This window comes from Urocitellus parryii, chromosome 3 (genome assembly GCF_045843805.1).
Source record: "Urocitellus parryii isolate mUroPar1 chromosome 3, mUroPar1.hap1, whole genome shotgun sequence".
NCBI classification, from domain to species: domain Eukaryota; kingdom Metazoa; phylum Chordata; class Mammalia; order Rodentia; family Sciuridae; genus Urocitellus; species Urocitellus parryii.
In genome coordinates, this window is record NC_135533.1 from 94716859 (window position 1) to 94737340 (window position 20482).

The following is a 20482-nucleotide window of genomic DNA, read 5'->3' on the forward strand; positions in this document are numbered from 1 at the left end:
GCTCATAGTTCAAGGTATCTGGCTAGTTTGAGCTCTCTTGGGTTTTCCTTGTGCATGTGAAAAGACCCAACCAAGCATATGCTTGCTCCAACCATGACCACAACCTCTGACTAGCAGAGCAGCTGCCCTGCCTGCTTCCTGGGATTTTCCATCCATATTGCTGGCCACTAGCATGGCTCTCCCCCCAAACTAAGTGAGCTTCTTTCACCTGGATGGCTTTGCTGCCAGTCCCCAGAACCTCCATGCCATTGAGCTGGGTGTGGGGCATAGGAGGAGGAACAGGAGAAGCTCAGGAAGGAGCAGCACTGTTGTTCCTGAATTCTGCTGTTTTCACACATAAACCAGTCTCCAGTTGTATATGCCTTTGATAATTTGCAGAGGGTGAAATGCTTTCAGTTTTGTCCATTTTTCCAACTTTTATAGATGCTTCTCATATGGAAAGATTGTATTGAACCCCCTCACTAGGCCATAGCTAGAGGGTCTTTTAAAATGTGTAAAGAATATATGTAGTTAAATTTTAATTAAGGATGGAGCTTTATTTAGGATTCCCTGGTAATACCACCACAGGACCACTCATTGTGGTTTACATACTTTTGGCGTGGCAGTTGGAAAATGAGCCTGGGAACAGGAAGGCTTGATCTGATCCTCTTCCTGAGACTCCTTTCAACATGAGAAGGCAGTTAAACCACCCTTTGTCGCCATGATATACAGCAGTTTAATGGGCTGGAATGCAAAGCCTTTTACCACTCCACCTTTATCTATTTCTTTTACCCCAGTTTCCACTTGAACTGTATGACATTTATGAGGTTAAGATGTAAGACACAGTCACATTTGTCTTTGGTATAATCCAGGCAGATTTTCTCATAAAAAAAAAAAATAATGTCTTCTTTACAGTGTACTCTCTTACAGATTAAAGCCCAGCCGAGGCAGGGCACCACCTTTATGTGGGAATAGATTGCATCCCTAACTTAATGAATTGGTTTTCCACACCCCAGTTTTCTATTTCTTCTTTCTGTTCATAAAAGAAATACATGCTTTTATACAGAGGTTGAAAACAACTACTAGAACTCACTGATCCTTCAAATAACAGTATCACTACTCACAGTTTAACTTGTTTCTTTCTAGTTGTGTGTGTAGTTTCACATCTTTTTCTCACAATGTCTCTGTTATTTATACCCTGCTTTTAAAATTAGAATGTAAAATTTATTAAATCCCTTTAATTTTATCACAGACATTTTGGAATATTCATTAAAATGTGCAAAGGTCATGTGGTTATCTTCTACTTGTTCTCATTTGTACATTTATATTTGCCTTTGTTAATTTTATCAAACGTAATTGTATAGCATACAAAGTTTTATTTATTTTTTTTCATATTTGCATTTGCCTAATGCACATACTTTTTACATGTTGTCATAAACTATAAAGAACCATAATTTTACATGGATATAAGGTATTCCATGTAAATATAATTATTTAACCATTCTGACATTCTCAGCCAGTTAGGTTTGTTTTCTAGTTATTAGAGAAAAAAAATCCACATAATGAATAGTAAGTATTATTTTCCCAGGGATCAATCCTAAAGAAAGAGTTGCAGAGTGGAATGACTGGGTCAATTGTATGAGTAATTGAGGCTCATGAGATACTGATTCTGACCAGGTAGCTAGTAGTGATCACTGACAGCAGCAGCTGCACTTCCCTCATCCTCAGGAGCCCACACTGTTCTCTCACTCACCTGGTACAGTGATCAAATTTTTTGTACCAAAGCTCAGCGTAGTGTGCAAACAGGTGGAAGAACAATGGCAATTGATAACAATTCTTGGCATATGAGTATTTCACTAGCACATAAGTGAAATCTGTTTTTGCCAATTTAGTGCAAGTCATAAATTATATTTTCGTTTTCCTCCTGGAAGAAATAAAGTAAAATTTGAAGAAAGCAGTTTGTTAACCTAAATCTCTCTAGAGTTAAACAAATGAGTCTTTCATTTAAGAATTTGTCTTTTTTACAATAAAACTGTTCTTTGATGGAATGAGACAGTTTTTTCCTTCTGTACCAAATAGGATCTGAAGAAGAAGCTGAGGAAAAACAGGACAGTGAAAAACCGCTTCTAGAACTCTGAGTTCTATTTTATAAAAAGTAAGTGTTTGAAAATGAAACTTTAAGAGCAGAGTGGTTCACAAAATGCATTTTCTTTGAGTGGATTCAGAGTAAACTTCAGGGAATATTGAGTACAAGTATATAGCCAAATTCATTATATTTACATGAAATCAGTAATCACATTTCCTTATGTAAAATTTTTGAATGTTTTCTGCATAGGGGTAAATTTGTAAAGTGGAAAATACCTCAGAGTCCTGAATCTCCAAAGAAAAAGGAGAGACTCACATCTCCTTACTTAGAGTGTCTTTTTGTTTCAAACATTGTTTTAATTTCAAGCATTAACATTTTTGTGTTCCAAGGAGAGCAACCTGTGATATGTAGGGACTGTTATTACCACTGTGTCACATGTAAGGGAACAGTGGGTGAGGAATTTCCCCAAAATCATATAGCTAGAAGGAGAGTGTCAAGCTCAGACTTGGGCAGTGGGATATCTCTCAAAAGTTTTGGACTTCTGAGATAAAAACTGCTGGAAATTGAAAGCTCTGAGGCAGAACGCATTGTTAAACCCTTTTAGCTCCTCAAAAAAAAAAAAAAATTTCAGCCTCACAAATAGAAGGCCAATAAATAGCAAGTGAATAGTATCAGCGCCTCCTCCTAAATATTTCACCACAAAAGGAAAAAGTAGTAGACAGAATACGAGTCTCTGTAAAGACAGACAGAGGCAGTCTGGGCAACAGAGGCAGCCAGGTTTCTGGTGGAAGAGACCAGTGCTTGCATTGGTGGCACCTGACATACAACAGACGCTTCTCTCCACACAGCAGGGTAGAGAGGAGGCAGATACGTGGATACTGGAATAGTTGAACATTTTCTGAAATGCTTTAAAATAACTTCAGGTATGGCCACAGCCATGTTCTTTATGTGCCTTTATCACAGTTTGTCTTCGATATAGACCCTGTTAGGAAGATAAGAGGCAGTGCAGAATTTTGCCTCTTAACACCATACCTCAACCTGTTTGTCTTCACTCTTTTCCTAAGTGTGAAGAACCCTCACTGAAGTCATCCGAGGGAAGAAGATGGAGATGGGGTCTCCCTATTGATAGTTGAAATGGCGACATCCACTACTGACTTTGTTGAACAGCTAGTAAACTTTTATTTATGGTGATACCTCACGGACATTTTCCCACATCCACACACATCCAGTCTCCTGCCTCTGGCTGGCCAGGTCATGTCATGATTATTCCTCTGTTCAGTGAGACTGAGTCTGACCTGTCAATGAATAATTGAAGGAAAGTTGTATGTGTGCTGTATCCTAATCAAAAGACTTCTTAATATGTTGAAATAACACTTTTCTAGTAAGTGAAATACCTTTTATTTCAATTCACAGGATGAAATTTTTTGTTTGTTTCATGTCTCAGATTTCTTTTGTATTTCATTTATTAACACCCTACATTTCCCTTGTGTTTTTTTTAACTCATGCACATGTGCTCTTTGTACAATTTTTAAAAGTAATAAAATCCAGCATATCAAAATGATTAGTTGTATTTTCTTGGTTTACTAATGTCTTTACCCTAAAGTGTTGGAATAAAGAAAGAGGACAAGGAGGGATTGTGAATACATGTAAAATGGTACCATATATTTTATTATTTTTATTATAAATTTATATCTTTCTCTGAGATATAATTCTGAAGTGTCCATAAAAGGACTAAGAAACCATTGTTATCATTTTTTCCTTTGTGTTTTATGCTATTTTGAATTAAAATGAACTAAATTATATCGTGAGTTATTTTTCAAACATGAATATTTCCATAACTGCTTCAAGAGAGTTAGCATACCTGTTAGTTTTCCATCCTTCATGGTGCCATTCAAGAAATTGTATATAATGGTGATGATGTTGATTTAGGTGGAACCTTATGATTTGTGCAGCTCCAAGCCTTCCTGCTGTGGTGCTTGTTCTAAGTGTGGGTCACATCTCAGCAGTGTGAATTGGAGGTTGACTCAAAGGCTGGCATCTGACCACAAGGAGCTTCACATGGTGGAGAAGAGCCAGGAAAGTCCCCAGGGTCTGTTCTAGAGACTGATACATAAGGAACTCAATAAAGTTATCTCAGTGTCAGTTTCCTTTCTCAGAAGTGGAGTTGTATATATACCAAACCCAGAGATAAGGCCCAAGCAGGACATCAGGTATTTAAATTTATCTACAGGAAGAGTACTTCCCCAAATGAGATCATTTGAGGAAGTAGGGTGCTAGGCTGCCAATCATTTTAGGAAAATAATTCTCACTCATAATATGGTTTGAGCATAGAACAAGAAGAATGATGGAATAATTGCAATACGGCATGAAGTCAGACTGGGAGCTTAAAGCAATTATCTCAGAAATAGTTATATTTCCCCTTGGGAGTGCACAGATGAAACTAGGGTCCTGGGGAGCCATTCTGGTAGGTAGGGTGCGGGTGGAAGCATTTTCTTTTTATGCTCACATTGCTGAACAACACTCTTCTGTCTGACCTCAATCACCTTTTCATCTCAGGTTAATGTCCTCTGTTGAGCCTTGCTTAGGTTAACTCTGAAGTCATCCTGTCCTTGTAAATGGGCTTCACATTGTTCAGCATATGACTTTCAGTTATACAGTTGAGCTCCGTGGTTCTGTATCTCTGAGTTCTTGAAGCATATTGCCACTGCCCTCATCTTTGTGTATCTCTGCCAACAGCTTCGTGTACACTGGTCTTGTGTTACTCTCTACACCAAGAAAGTAAACTGAAAGGTACCAACCAGCATCCATAAATCAAGTACTTGGGAAAAGCACAGTCACTAGGTGGAATGTTGGGAGTTACCCTGGGGCTGCACATGACCTCTTCTCCATTCTTCAGGACAGTGACAGAATGGACAGAAGATGCAGTGTCCGAGAAATCCTGCCATCAGATTCCCAGTGCTCGGGCAGCTGAGGCACTTCCTTTGTCCCTGGATCACAGCAGGGAGAGCAGGTCCCATCTTAGTCTCACCATGTGAACTTAGATACCTCTTCTGACTAGCTGTAGGCTTCTGAAACAGAGCAAAGTTGGTTGTGGTTTAACTGCCCCCAACTTCTCTTCCAACACCTCAGCCACCTCTTGATACACAAACAAGTAGGGTCGGTTTGACTTTAAGCCTTTTCCCTGAATCAACCACACTTGACAGAGCAAAGAAACAAAAGAAACCTCAGAAACTAAAAACTGCATCAGCCACACCAGCACCCATCCCCCACCCACTCTGTGTCCCCCACCACCAGAGCTCTCCCTTTCTGTACTGCTCAAATTCAGGACTGTATGGGGGAGGAAAGGGTTTCAGGTTGGAAACCACAGAGGAGGATGCTTAGTGCCCAGCCGGTTATGTCAGCCCACAAAGCTCTCAGTGATCTCAAATATTCCTGCCTTTGTGTCTGCTTTCCCAGGGCAGGGAGGGTTCAGCATCTCTCAACACGGGAGGAGTATATGGCTGAAGGAGCCATGGTCAAAGCAGGTGCATCAAGGAATTGATCTAAATCTTTTTGAGTCTGGTTACTCTTCTTTTGTTTCATAATGGGAATCTCTGCTTATTTTCCAAAGAATGTGCCTCACAGAAAGTAAAGGTGATTGTAAATGAGCAAAACATTTCCAATATTAAAAAATAAGACATTTTTTAAATTCAAACTTTTAAACTTTTCTAACTTTAAAAGGTTTCATTAATATAGAAAAATATACATTATTTTTAATCACCTACCATACATTTAATGTTTGTATCATTTCCTACAGAAATGCAGACACACAGAGCAAGAAGTATCATATTTCTTAGTATTATTACTCAGTAGTAAAAATGATCAGAGGACCAGAAATTTGCAAAGTTACATAAATAGATGTTAAATGAAAAGATGTTTATCCTCACTCATAATGAGAAAGAAAACAGTAATTAAAACCTCAGTGAGATTCTATTTTTCACCTATCAGGTTAACAAAGTCCTGATGTTTGACAACATACTCACAAATTCATATACATGGGGATAGGCAAGCTATGTGGGGCTGTCTGTGGAGGGCAGGTTGGCAGGACACACAATCAGATGGACATAAAACTGGTGATTCATAGTATCAATAAATAAACCAAGGGCCTATAAGAGGAAACTGATGTTATGTAATTTATGTTCACCAGGGAAATACCTCTGGCTCTCTAAATATATATATATATATATATATATACATAAAATGAGATCTCAAATTTATAAATGAAAAAGTGCAGAATAATATATACTATATGTAGGAAAGCATAATGGGAATATACACCCGTATGTATGTTTATATGTATTCCTATTCACAGGAATTTAAAGTAAAATATTTGGGGGTTTGAGCCATGTGAATGTATTATATAATGATTTCAGGAAGTTTATCCTATTACAATATTATATTGTAATATCTAACATCCTGATTATTTTCCATTGCTTTATAGGAATTTGCATTTGTGAAGATGCGTATTTGTCTGTCATTTGACATCCTTGATTAATTTCTTATTGGACATATGTGTTAATTTGAGGCTAGTGTATGTAGTGCTATACTGAAGGAACATCCTTGTGTATAATTTTAGCACATATATTTTGTTTCCTTTGATAACTGATGAATCAAATAGTGTAAACTATTTCCAGATGAATCATGTTCCTTATATGAGTGCTGTGCTCTCTCTAGGATGATGACCATTTGTGGCTTGCATCTGCGACAGCCATGTTGGAGTTCTGGAGTTGTTTAAGTCACTTGCTGGTCTCAACCCAGGCTGTACATTAGGATCACCGAACAATTGTTTATAAGTTCCTATATCCGGCCTGTGATAAGGTCTATGTCTCAGTGACTCTCAAGGGCTCCTATGAAGACAGAGAGACCCATAGGTAGAATGGACAGAGCAACAGATGTCCAGTAAGACTTGGAATCATGTGGACTCTGGGGTTTATTCAGTGTTCAACACAGGCATATTTAATACTGTGGCTTACTGGTTATCTCTGCGCATATTTAATTTTAGAGTTACTGTGTGATTAACCTGGGGTCTCTGAAATCTGGCTTGATGTAGTAAAATGGACATAATGTCTGTATGGTGGTGCAGTTGAGACATTGGAGAGAAGGTGGACCTCCCTGCAGAATTCCTGATGCTTACTACATGGTAGGTATTTCCTATTAATTCAAAGAAATCAAACAGCAAACAAATAGCCTAACAGAAGATGATGGAAATCATGCATTCAGTTATGTAAGTGTTCATGGTTCATAAGAATGTTGAGTTTATAGCCTTTCATATGAATTATGTATCATCTTGCTTTTTATCAGTTTATGTCTTAGTCCTCTAATTTTCTGGTTGGCGATTATATAGGACTTTGAGGAACAGAATGGAGAAATTCAGCTATTGTTAATTTGGCCCATTTTCTAGACAAAAAGACTTCAAACAATGAAGTCTATGAATAAAATAATTCCAGATCATTAAAGAGAATACATAACAGGGGCCAAATGCAGTGGCGCATGCCTGTGATCCCAGTGGCTCTGGAGGCTGATGCAGGAGGATTGCAAGTTCAAAGCCAACCTCAGCAACTTAGTGAGGTGCTAAGCAACTCAGTGAGGCCTTGTCTCTAAATAAAAAAATACAAAAGGATTGGGAACGTGGCTCAGTGATTAAGTGCCCCTGAGTTTATTTCTTGGTTAAAAAAACAAAAACAAAAACACACGTAACAGGGGCAAGTCTTAATGTTTCGAGAATTGTTGCCTGGAAAATTTCTCTTTTGTAAAATAATTAAGAACATATGAGGGGCTGGGGTTGTGACTCAGTGGTAGAGGACTCGCCTAGAATGTGCAAGGTTCTGGGTTCAATCCTTGGCACCACATAAAAAATAAACAAATAAAATAAAGGTATCGTGTCCACTACAACTAAAAAATAATTATTAAAAAAAGAACATATGAACTTTTATTCATCATTTTTTCTTATACTTGGGAAATGTATGGATTACTCTAGCCCTACAGTGACTATTGAGACATGACTGTCTTCATTTGGAATTGTATAAACCTTTGCCTCAAGTTTTCATCAAACACCTGTGGATGCAACCTGCTGTTCTAGTCTGTATTTCATCCAGCTATGTGCCATGGACTTGAATCATAGAAGGCCTATTGGTGGATGAGAGATCAGTGTGTTAAAAGCCTTCTCAGCATGAAAAATTATGTGGCAGTTGGCCTCTAGCCCTTTAATAAAAATAATAGCACAGCAGCCTGGAGAGGAAATACAGGAAGGTAATGAGGATACAGAATTTTCTAAAAGATAACTTGAGGGCAGGGCTCCTGAAGCCAGGCTGCTTAGCTTCAAGTGCCAGCCTTTTTGATTATTCCCTCTATAGCTATGGGAAGTTCCTCAGCCATTGCCACCTCAGTTACCCTTTGTGTAAAACAGTTAGTTGTACATATCTCCTAGGCTGTTTGTGAGAATTAAATGAGGGGACATGTAGCTAATCCAGCACCTGGTACATAGTAAGCATTATAAAGCAGTTGCTATTATTACTTCATTGGGATGTCAATCACTGAATTTGAAACTGTAATCTTCAATCTTAACACATTCTTCTAAGGATGGATTAAACATAGTGTGAGAATAAACTATAATAATAATGTGCTATATATTTCACAGAGTAAAGAAAAATGATCTTGGATGTTTTTATGACTAAAAATGATACATGTACAAGGGGATAGATATGCTTATCCTTATTTGAACTTACACAATGTATACATGCATTAAACCATCATGTATTTCCATAAATATGTTTTATGTGTCATTTTAAATAAAAAGAACAAATGGTATAGCTAGTTAGAGCCATACTGAGCAGCCAGGGCTCTAACTGGCTATGAAATGTGATTTTTGGTCCAGGATTCCTTCCATCATGCCATGGGACTTCTCTATAAGGGGCAGTTGTGCTGTGGGGGTAAAGATTGGACCAAGAAGGTTGCATAACCTACCTCCTTCTTTGATTCCTTAGGATGTTCCTCAAGGTGATTGTGAGGACATTAGGGCCCAGTAATTCTACTGAAGGAGCTAGGATATCACAATACTATCCATGTCCAGAGAGAACCATTAAGGGTCCTCTTGTACATGAAGCTCAGCCTACTTCCCAACAAGAGGACACACTCTCAAAAAGGAAGGCAGAGCTTCCATCTATGGCTAGCGGACAAATTATGGTGATTACAGAGTAGGTCACAATTTTATCTAAAGAGGAAAGACAAATTGGAAATTCGTATGTATATGAAGAGAAAACAGATGTACTCACAAACCTTTAAGAAAATTCTCTGACTCATTGTAGGATGCCTTTAGTAAAGCAGCAATGCATGTGTTTGATTTTGTTTTGTTTCTCCAAATTGATAGTGGATAAAAGGAAGACATGATATTGGGGCAATTATACACACACACAAACTAGGTTACACTGGACCTGACTTTAAATCAATACTATTACTTAAAAAAACTAGTGACTTTATAGACTGTAGGCCATAATTGTGCCTACATTGAAGGAATCTTACAGGATTCATGGATTGCCTGGTGCACCGTAGTAGCTAAGTCCCTGCTCTATTCCACCCATCCTCTGCAGAAAATTGAGAACAGATCATCCTTGGTGCTTTGCTGATATATAAATGTGTTATAAACTATTTCTGGAGTTCAACACATACAAATGCTATGGATGACTTGCCTGAACCAAGCATTACTAACTCATGTGACCCATACAATTCTATGACACAGGATTTTCTAACTTCATTTTATAGGAAGAAATTATGGCACAGAGATTGCAAATCTCTGAGGTCACCCAGACATTAAATTCTAGACCCAGGATTGAAACCCAAGCTATCTGGGTCCTTCATCCATATCCTCAACTCCTCTGTCTCACTGCCTCTTGGGGTTTAGTGCAATATTTACATTGGTATTGTGAGGACCAGGAAACAGTGCTTTTGAAATGCTGGTACAGAGCTGGGCACACACAGTGCAAGTCATGTTTTCCTATTTTCATGGGAATGTCTTAAACAAAATGAATGTCAATCTGTTACCTTTAAAAGAGCAGTAATATGACTCTCCATTTGGTTCTGACTCCTGTTGGAGCCAGTGCCCCTAGGAAAGCCCCAAAATTCCCATCTCAGGGATAGAAGTGAAAATTGGTGTTGGATCCTTGTGAATAACCATGGCTTGGAGTCATGATTCAGTTGTCATGCTGCTTGTCGCTTTGAACTTTCAATTTATTTCCATCAAATTAAAGTCCACATGGCCCAAGTAGACTGTTGTGTTTATTATGAAAAATAAAGAACAGAATTCAAGTAGCAAAGAAGGCAATTTCAGGATGTGTGGAATGGAAGGCTTTAAGGTGGTCTCTGGTTAAAGGGCACTAAGGGTTGTGTCTAGAAGCTGTCCATTGGCCCCACAAAGGTTGAGATGATTTGGGCTGGCTGGAGGGGCTGATGGGACTAGAAACACAGGGACTAGGTGCCACTAACTCATTGTTACAGAGTGCAGTTGCTTCATTTGCCAACTGGTTAGAGAAACCCTTACTGCAATAGTGACAGAATTATATTGGTGAGAACCCAAGGAGCTGTAACCCAGCAAGCAAACTTAGCCAGGTCCTTGGCAGACACTCTTCAGGACAATAAACCAAGAACACAACACAACTCCGTTGTGCCACCATTTGTTAGGTACTTTTCCCATTTCTACCGACAGCTGTTTTTCTTAGCAGACTGAAGGTGACGAAGGCCAAGTAGACCACACTCTTGAGGAGTAAGAGGAGGTAGGTCCAGTAGACAGAGGTGTTTGTGAGCTGCAGCCTCAGTGCATCTAAGAGAAGTCAGGTAATTAGTTTCACTTGTTCTTTTGACATGATAGAACCCCTCATGGGGGAAGTTTCCACAGATGTTTATTTTTGGTGACCTACACTGAAGTGACACCACCCCCACCAAACCCCAAAGGTCAACATCTACCACTCCCACCCAAACCACCAAGAGCAAGGTTCAGATTGTAAGTCAAGTTGATTACCAATATTTGCCTTACTTACTTAGAACCTTCCTAATATTTAAAAGAATCCATGTTTAATGGATGTGTCTATGGGGAACAAAAGTATGTGTGATAACTAGATGTTAGAATTTCTTTGCCCCAACCTGTCTCTAAGTACAAATAATATATAATATTCATTAACCATTAATCAAATGACACAGAGTATGTTAAGAATTAATTTACATGTAAAATTTTAGTTTTATTTAATCTGTATAGTAGCCTATACAAAATGGAAATAAAGTCTAGTCTGTGGTACTCCAAAGCCCATGCATCTTCCCACCCAAACATATATGTCCATGGTGTCTCAGAGTCTTGACTTTGGAATTTCTTGCTTGTGACTCTCTTAGAGGAAGAATGGGGAAGTGTATAAGGGTATGAACACTATTTGATGGCATGAGTTGAACACTTGATATAGCTGTGTGGCATGTGCAAGGGACTTAATTTATTGCCCTCATCTGTAAAATGATAGAAAAATATGTACCACATTATTGGAATTTTATGAGGATTAATCAAGGGAATACATGCTGAACACATCCTATGGCCTTCTGTATGAACTGGACTTCATAAATCCCAGTTCATGTTATTAATGACTAACAAAATACTAAAAATCAATTAATAATTAAAAAATCTAAAAGTCGCTGTCTACCATGCTTTCCCTAATTTCTAGGAGAAAAAAACATGAATGAATGAAGTGTGCTAAAATAGTTCAGCACATACCACTGCATGTTCTCATTTATAGTTGTCTCATATGAAAACACATTGTTTACTATGATAGTATAATGCCTAGGAAGTGATAGATTAAATAAATACCCAGTCTTTTCTGCAAAATCCAGCCATTCTGATTTTTCTACATTAAATGAAGGAAGTTCAAAAGTTAGAATGATCAGGAGTGGGAAAAGCTATAGCATGAGATAAAGGAAAACACACACTAAAAATTATGATTTTACCTTTTGAATAAGCTTCAGATTCAGTAGTATTGACAACTAGAAGAAATAAGAGCAAGTAGAAGTCAATTATCCATGTCCAATTATCCAATGTCCATTATCAACACTGGAGAGAGAGTCAACCAAAACTTAATATCTATGAGCGACCATTGCTGTGCCAAGCACTGCTAAATGTTCTACACTGTTTACATCTCCAGTGACACATAAGTGAGTTCAATTATGGATGGTAACCATTTTATGAATGAGGAATTAATTATAAATGGTTAGCAGAAAATCATCAGGTATCTTAATTATTCTTAGCACATATCCTTTTCTCTTTTTTCTCTCTCTCTTTTTTTAACCATAGACTCAGCATTTCAGTGCAAGTCTTTCTAATGACACAAGATAGGAATTTTTACATTCCTAATTCTCTGAACAAACCTGGTGAGAGCTGCATTTATCTATCATGACTCCTAGGAAATGATGGATTAATTAAAATGTCACTTGGTCTATTCTGACACATATAATCATTCTGATTTCTCTAACTTACACGAGGGAAGTTCAAAAAGTAAGATGCTCAGGAGGAGGAATATTGTATAACAAGATACGAAGGCAAACATGCTAAAACCTACCATTTTCACATTTCAGATCAGATTTTCTGGCATTAATAGTGGTGACAGCTAGAAGAAAAGAGCAAGAATGAATCAAGTATTCTTGTCTATTATTTGAAAGTTTATGTATGTGTACACATACACATATTTATATGCACGTAAATAAATATACACTCATCTCTGGAAGCATAGAAGACATAATCATTAAAACTGAGTCCCACAGTTCCAAAAATAGTCTGATTCCAGATAATTGAGCAGCTATCACTCATATAATATTTTTCTGCACACAAAGATATTGAAATTCATGAAAGAATCTTTTTTCCTTTTTTATCATAACTGGATTGTAATATCCAAGACTGTCTGACTTTCCTCCTTACTCACAGCTCCTCACAAGTAGGCACAAATACGTCAGTGGGGAAATAAACAGAATTAGCTGCTTTTCAGGTTTCTGCTCACACTCCTAATATGATGTTACACCTAAAATGAATCTGTCCAATCTTAGAGTCAATGACAGAACCATGCACATTTGAAGGAGTCTCATTTAGAGAAATTTCCTCTGCTTAGTACTTTTCTAAATCATGCATATCCCTAATATTCCTGGTTCATGCACACAATTTCCTGAAGGTTTGGTGTTTGTAGGCATGAGGATATCAATATTAATTAAAGTTCATATACATTGAGTGATCCTTGTTTGCCAGCACTGTGTTAAATGCTTCACATGAATTATCTTGTTTAAATCCTCAGTCACACTTAAGTTTGAGTTGTACTGTGGCAGGGGCAGTTACTGGGGATTAAACTCAGGGTTGCCTTATCACTGAGCTCTATCCTTAGTACTTTTAAAATTTTATTCTAAGTCAAGTTTCACTAATTTGCTGAAGGCTGGTCTTGATTTTCAATTATCTTTCCTCAGCCTTATGAGTCACTAGGATTGCAAGCACACACTACTACACATGGCTGAGTTGCATTATTGAGAGTCTCATGTCATGAATGAGGAGATAAAATTTGAAGAATTTATATAACTAACCAAGAGTCCTATCAGTGAATTGCTGAGTAAATATCTGAAGATATCGAGGGGAATTTAAAACAAAATGTGGAAATTACTTTGCATATAAATACAGAGAAAATAATTTATATAGAAACAATACAATTCCACCACTCTGGACACTAAGAAAATCCTCTAGAACCTTGGTTATTCTTAGAAAATGCCTTTAAAAAAATAGGTGCTGAGCATTTCAGTGCCATTCTCTCTGGGGATAGATAGAAACATAGGCCAAATCACATTTTTAGTTCTTGGAATAAAACTCAGAGTGACAGTTGTATTTATCCACAGTTAGGAAACAAAACTAGAGTTATCTGCTATTACTCTTTCCCCAGTCATTACACACAGTAGACAAATGAATGAATGAAGTCCCTTTGTTGAAATGCTTCAGAGCCTATGGCTCTTATTTACAGTCATCTCATCCCAACATCAGTAGTTTACTGTGTTAATATGATGCCAAGGAAACAAAGGACAACTTAAAGTGACACTCAGTCCATTCTGGAACAACGAGATATCCTGATTTCTCTGTCATAAGTGAGGAAGTTCAGAAGTTAAGATGATCAGATGAGGGAAAATGATATCAAATGAGGTGAAGGCAAACACACACTAAAACTCACCAGTTGTAACTTTCAAATCGGCTTCTCTGGGATTCATAGTGGTGACGACTAAAAGCAATAAGAACAAATATCACTCAATTATTCACGCCCATTATTTTAAAGCATGTGAGTGTGTGTGTGTATGTAGACAAGGGTTGTTTTGATTGGTTCTTTTTCTAATAGACATGTTCTTGTCTATATGAATATACTTACACTCTACAATATTATTGAACATTGACTTATTTTTGTGTGTATTTTAAAAATGGAGTCGAGGTATAGGCCTTAGGGATAAGTCCCTAGAAATAAAATATCAGTATGGTAATATTTGAATTGAAAATATCATTAAAAACTGACTTTAATGGAGCTAAACAGTGTATCTCTCAGTGGTATAGTGCTTGCCTAGTATGTGTGAGGCACTGGGTTTAATCCTCACCACCGAATAAAAATAACTAATAGAATAAAGGTATTGTGTCTATCTACAATAACAAAAAAAAAAAATTGAAAAAAAAAGGTGTATCTCTTTTCTTAGAGTGATATATTCACTAAAAGATAAATGAAAATCATTATTACCAGGAATCATTTGAGGTAAAGAGAAGAAAGTACAGTCCCTAAGTAATAAAATTTATGTGTTTTCTAAGTTCTCTCAAAGTTTGTTGTAAACATGGAAATACCATTTTATCTCCCTTCAAAATAATTACTTCATTAATTCATTTCCATGTGCTATTTTTCAGCTTTTACCAAATGAAAACAAAACAAACCAAGACAAACCAACCAAACCAATAAATAAATAAATAAATAAATAAATAAATAAACAAACAAACGAACCTTCAAAAAGCAGCTTTGGAAAAGATGACATTGACAAAAGCTTCCTCCTCAGCTCTGGGGCCAGAGAAGCCCATGAGAAACATTTTAGAAATCAGTGTCTATTAAACTATTATTAAACTGGAACCTCTCTCTTACACGAGATTCATCACCATGGAACTTAATATTCTTTTTAATTTTTCCCGATCACTAGAAAAGTCTGAATCTAATTGGACACTTATGCACAATGGTTAAGTTAACCTTGTGTTTGCATATTTGCCTCCCCTCTGTTTCTCAGCATGGAAAACAGAAAATTGGGGTTGGTTTTGTATTACTGTTTAGTTGATTTTAGGAAAGGATGTAAGTGCAATAAATATAGAAATATCTGAATCCATGCTCTATCTTTTTAAGAAAATGATTTTTTCCTAACAGCATTTCACTTGATCTTTGTCATAGCTCCTGGGAAAACCAGGCAACTGTTCAGACTTCAGTAGTGATTGCAGAAAGTTAGGGTCCCAGCGACTAAAGGCTTACTTGGGAAACTGGGATGGACTATGGCAAAGCTCTTCACCCCATTTGCCACGTGCCAGTTTCTCACTGGCACAATAGGGGCTCGGAGCCGCAGGGAAAATTACAAAGAGATTGCTTCCCATGCCCATGAGGCCATATGGACTGCTGTTTAACACTCAGGACTGTGAATATGCAGTGAGTCACTGAACCACTGCAAGGCCTCTGCACATTCAGGCTTCTGCCTATCTGTGTTGGATATGTACCAAAGGATTCCTTTGGGACATCGTGCCTGAGTCCTATGTGGTCCTAAGTGACAGGGAAAAAAGATTCTCTCTTGACTGCAATACGTCCTACTGGCAGCACTAATTCTAGAATATTCATCCACATTCCAACTCAGGCCTGGCATATGCGAATAGAACAGGAAATGTTTATGTAGCTACATTTACCAATGGAAGGAGAAATTCGTCAAGGAAAAATGGAGTATCTTCATACACATTAGGCTCATTGAAGCATAAATTATGAAATTCTTTCTAACAGTGATATATAAAATAAAATCAGAAATACTTAAAACTAACATAAAACTTCAGTGGCCAAGATTATTCCAAATCTTTTGGTGTTGTTGGGCCATGCTCCTGCTCTTTTGTCTAAGCATATTTTTTTCAATTAAGAACTCATTTTAAGTTAATCTGTGCATAGCAAGATTGAAGTGGGCAACTTTACTTGCTTCATAGGACATTCCTGAAATATACATAATCGTTTTGATTTCTAAATCAGGTAAAATCATCAAAAGTAGAAACTTCTTTTTAATATTTTACAAGTATTGAGATACTTTAATGTGTCTTATTTCATATAGTCCACATAAAAATTATAAAACACATCCTGTAGTTTTAATACTATAAATGTTAAACTGAGGCTGAGAAAGCTGAAATAAATTTTTCAGAGTTTTCTCCAAATTATGTACCATTTCATTTCTATGGGGAAAATCACAGGATATATATTCTGCCATTAAACATTATTATATTTAAGAAAGATTTAGACTTGATTTCATTAATGCTTGGTAGGAAAGATGTGGTATTCCCTTTCAAATTTTTTTTCTGGAAATTTATGTTTACATTTAAATGCACATACCTTTCCTTATTGCAGGAAAGAGAATCTCTTGATCAACTCCTCTTTTATTATTCTCGTGTTTGACGATACACCTGTGCTCTTTATCCATTGACTCTCCAGTCACGGTTAGCCAACTCATCTTCATGTATGTGTTGTTAGTCTTCATGGTATTTCCCTGATAGGATTCCAGAATCCTATCACCTCCTTTTTCTTTCCAATATACCTTAATAACATCAGGGAAAAAGTTCTCCAGAAGACAAAGATATGTCCCAGCGTTATGGAGATTTGTTTCAGCAACCGAAGGAAGAAAAATCGTGGGCTTGGGGTAAATGTCTGCATTAAAGCTTTTATCTGTGAAGGAAATGGAAAATAGATTTCAAAAGGTTATTAGACAGTTACAAACATTTCTTGGTTTGGAATAACCTAACACATATCAATAGGAAGACAAGTTACCATTGAATTAGTGCCCACCATGGCCTTTTATTCCCCATAGGTTGCAAGGAGCTTATCATAGTCCTTATTTTATAGATGTGCAAAAAGGCTCAAGAGGTTAAGTAACTAGCCCAAAGACACAGCTATGAAGTGGAAGATCTAGAAGGAAGCTTGACTTTTGTTCTTTTTTCCACATGCTAAGAGAGGTGTGACCTTTAATCATTCCTGAAGGAGGCTTCCAACATTCTTGAACCCATTAACTTTTTGTTTACATCTCCTTAGTTTTCTCCTAGTAGAGTATGTGTTGTCATGATGGATGAAGAGGAGCAGAAGACAACCAGACCTTTTTAGTGATCTTTCTAGATGAGGCTCTGTGGGCCCTTCTAAAGTACTTCCCTTGTCCATCCTTTGTCACTTCTGCTCTCTGGACATGTGACTCACTGTCTCATGCTCTGCAACTCTGCAAACCAGTCCTTCATTTAGCTAATTCTAGAATTCATCCTATTTATCTTATTTCTCATAAAAATAAATGCCAGGAGGCAGCTTTTCATTTTTCTTTGTAACAATACACTGTTACTTGTTTTAATAGGCCTCTACTTCCATGTGTACCTGTAATCTGTCAGGTTGGTCTCTTGGCTTCAAATGCAGATGCATTCCTACTTGTGAAGCTCCTGAAGTTTCTAACTTTATTTAACATTTTGCTTTTACATTTGTTTTAATATAGGATTTTGGGTTGGGCAATATTTAAAGCTGCACCTCCAAATTATTCAGTGTTTTGAATTTAGACACAAAATATCAACATTTCCACAGCAAACTATTTAAATTTGTATTGATTATTTTCAGAAATGTTCTTGTATTAATTTTACCAAACAATGTGCTTATCAATAGAAAATGTTCATCAAAAACATTTTATTTGGGAATATCATTTGAAGTACAAGTGTCACTAAGATACACCAAGGGTGTATTTTTTGTACTTACTTCATTAGGGTGAGGGAATATACCTATCATTATATTTGTGTTTGACTCTCAGTGACTCTCCCAAAATTTGCATTAGTGCAGTCTCCTACATCTCTCCTTTTAATTCAATCCGTCTCTTCATCTTAACCTACTAAATAAAATGTATATGTAATTGATGTGATGTTAAAAGTTATAGTTTCAAGAGTTTCTTGCAGACATAATGTAAAAATATACAACAAATTGCGATTTATTTATAACCCCATACCTTGTGTATCTTGAATGTTAACTGGTTTTACATTTATTTTTTAACACAATTCCTTGTTATAAAGGATGGAATTATTTCAATTTGATTGCAAGTTGAAATTCAGATCCCTTACAAATATTCTCTTAGGACTAATTTGAATTTAGTATAATAATTCAACAGGTGATTTATTAAGGAAAAAAAGAATCAGGTTTCACACTTGAGAAGAAAAGAACAAAAATTCTTGATGATTTCTGTCTGGGTTGTAGCAAAGTTCCTAACTTGTATACAAAATCAGTAAACATATAATGTTAATATTCCTGACGTGTTATAAATATATGAGGGGCATAATGTGTTGATTTTAATTTTGTGCATTTTTATTTTAGTGTAAATAGTAAACACTGCATATTTATCCAACTGTATACTTTATTTGTAGTTTCAAAGGTATGTTATAAAAAGTGATTAATTTTTCAATTGTAAATTTTGTAATTTTAGTAAAATAATGTATTAATAAATCTAATTTTCATCTTAGAAGCTGTGTTTTTTGATGGAATATTTCTGATTCATTATAATAAAGCAATTAAAAATCAAATGATGAATTGGAAAAATTCCTGTACAATACCCCATCTGTATTACCTGTTGTATCTTTTCCTTAGGTAGTTTAAATTTCATACTTTTGAGTACAGAATGTGTCTTGAACTGCCTCAAGGTAATAATGAACTAAGTATTACAAAGTATACTTGATTATATAGAGTTAGAACTTATATTCTGAATGCTACATGCTTTTGAAAGCATTACTTTAAAAAATTATATATTAAGATTTTTTTTGGAGTGTGGGTACCAGGGATTGAACTCAGGGGCACTCAAGCAGTGAGCCACATCCCCAGGCCAATTTTTTGTGTTTTATTTAGAGACAGGGTTTTACTAAGTTGCTTAGCACCACACTTTTGCTGAGACTGGCTTTGAACTCATGAACCTCCTGTCTCAGCCTTCCAAGCCAGTGGGACTATAGACGTACACCACTTCCCCCGGCAAGGTATTTATCATGATCAAAATTTTTATAATATGGAAAATAGTAGCCACTCTGTTTTATTTGAATAATAAATAAAATGGCTATCCATACATCTTATTTAAATTAATAAATAAAGCTGTTGGATTAATTTATGTATGTTCATTTGTCTCATAAACGAGTGCATTTTGAATTAAATACCTAAGCTTGTATTTTAAGATGCACTCATACAAATTTCATATAAATTTGCCAAATATCAACTGCTTGTCTATTAAAAGTATTTTCCAAATCTACATATGAGAACTTATTTAAAGGTTGTCTATTTTTCCTTGATCAAATAACACTACCTACTTCATATTTAAATATTTATTTCAGATTTATGACAATTTTCCAACTATATTTAAATGATTTATAGTGTTGCCATTTTCTGTATAAATCCAAAGTTCTTTTCTGATAAAAATTGGTAGGATAATAATAATAATATTATTGTTTGTCAAAATTTTGAGACCATTCATATTGATGTTAGAGATGTTACTAATTAAGATAAAGAAATAAGATTCAAAGTATGTAGAATCACTTTTTAAAAATGCACATTTTGGGCTGGGACTGTGGCTCAGGGTAGTGTCATTGACTGGCATATGTGAGACACTGGGTTCGATTCTCAGCACTGCATATAAATAAATAAAATAAAGGTCTATCAGTAACTAAAACTTTTTAAATCTTTATAAAACATGCACATTTCAGTTTAATTATTATTGCCAAGTGATGGAAAATTCAGATTCAATTTTTTATGAGTGAATGTTAAGGTAAACTATATTTGAGCCATTAGAAATATTGCTGAATCTTCTGGAAAATTTCTGCTCTGTAGTAACTGTTATTTGAAAGCAACGTTCTGTAGTGAAGATGATTCTTTGTTTACATTTAAATTGGAAGAATAGTAATGGGGGTTCTATTTTGTATTGAGTACTGTGCCAAGAATTTTATTCACATCATCTCATTTGATTATCACATAACTTTGCTAGGTTCATATTATTTTCCTATCTGATGAATCGGGAAATTAACGCCAAAGAATAATTGTCCAAATTTACTAAACTGTAAGCAAGGGAGCTGGAGGTTCAAGTCTG

General features: G+C 36.2%; 1 protein-coding gene and 1 gene segment (V, D, J or C); one reads left to right on the forward strand and one right to left on the reverse strand.

Annotated features, from left to right (window-relative positions):
* The window catches only part of Stard3nl (STARD3 N-terminal like), a 47153-nt gene extending 43463 nt beyond the window's left edge, over nucleotides 1–3690 (forward strand). For all 3 annotated transcript variants that reach the window (XM_026387628.2, XM_077796783.1, XM_026387630.2), the window contains 2 exons: nucleotides 2059–2134; nucleotides 3130–3690. In XM_026387628.2, coding sequence (XP_026243413.1) covers nucleotides 2059–2117 — 59 coding nt within the window. In that variant the 3' untranslated portion in view covers nucleotides 2118–2134; nucleotides 3130–3690. The remainder of the gene's footprint in view (nucleotides 1–2058; nucleotides 2135–3129) is intronic.
* Nucleotides 3691–4714: 1024 nt separating this feature from the next.
* The window catches only part of LOC113181920 (T-cell receptor gamma chain C region 5/10-13-like), a 58475-nt gene continuing 42707 nt past the window's right edge, over nucleotides 4715–20482 (reverse strand). The window contains 6 exon segments of the C gene segment in view: nucleotides 4715–4848; nucleotides 10797–10916; nucleotides 12080–12115; nucleotides 12688–12735; nucleotides 14323–14370; nucleotides 16741–17070. Of these exon segments, the coding sequence occupies nucleotides 4715–4848; nucleotides 10797–10916; nucleotides 12080–12115; nucleotides 12688–12735; nucleotides 14323–14370; nucleotides 16741–17070 (716 nt within the window).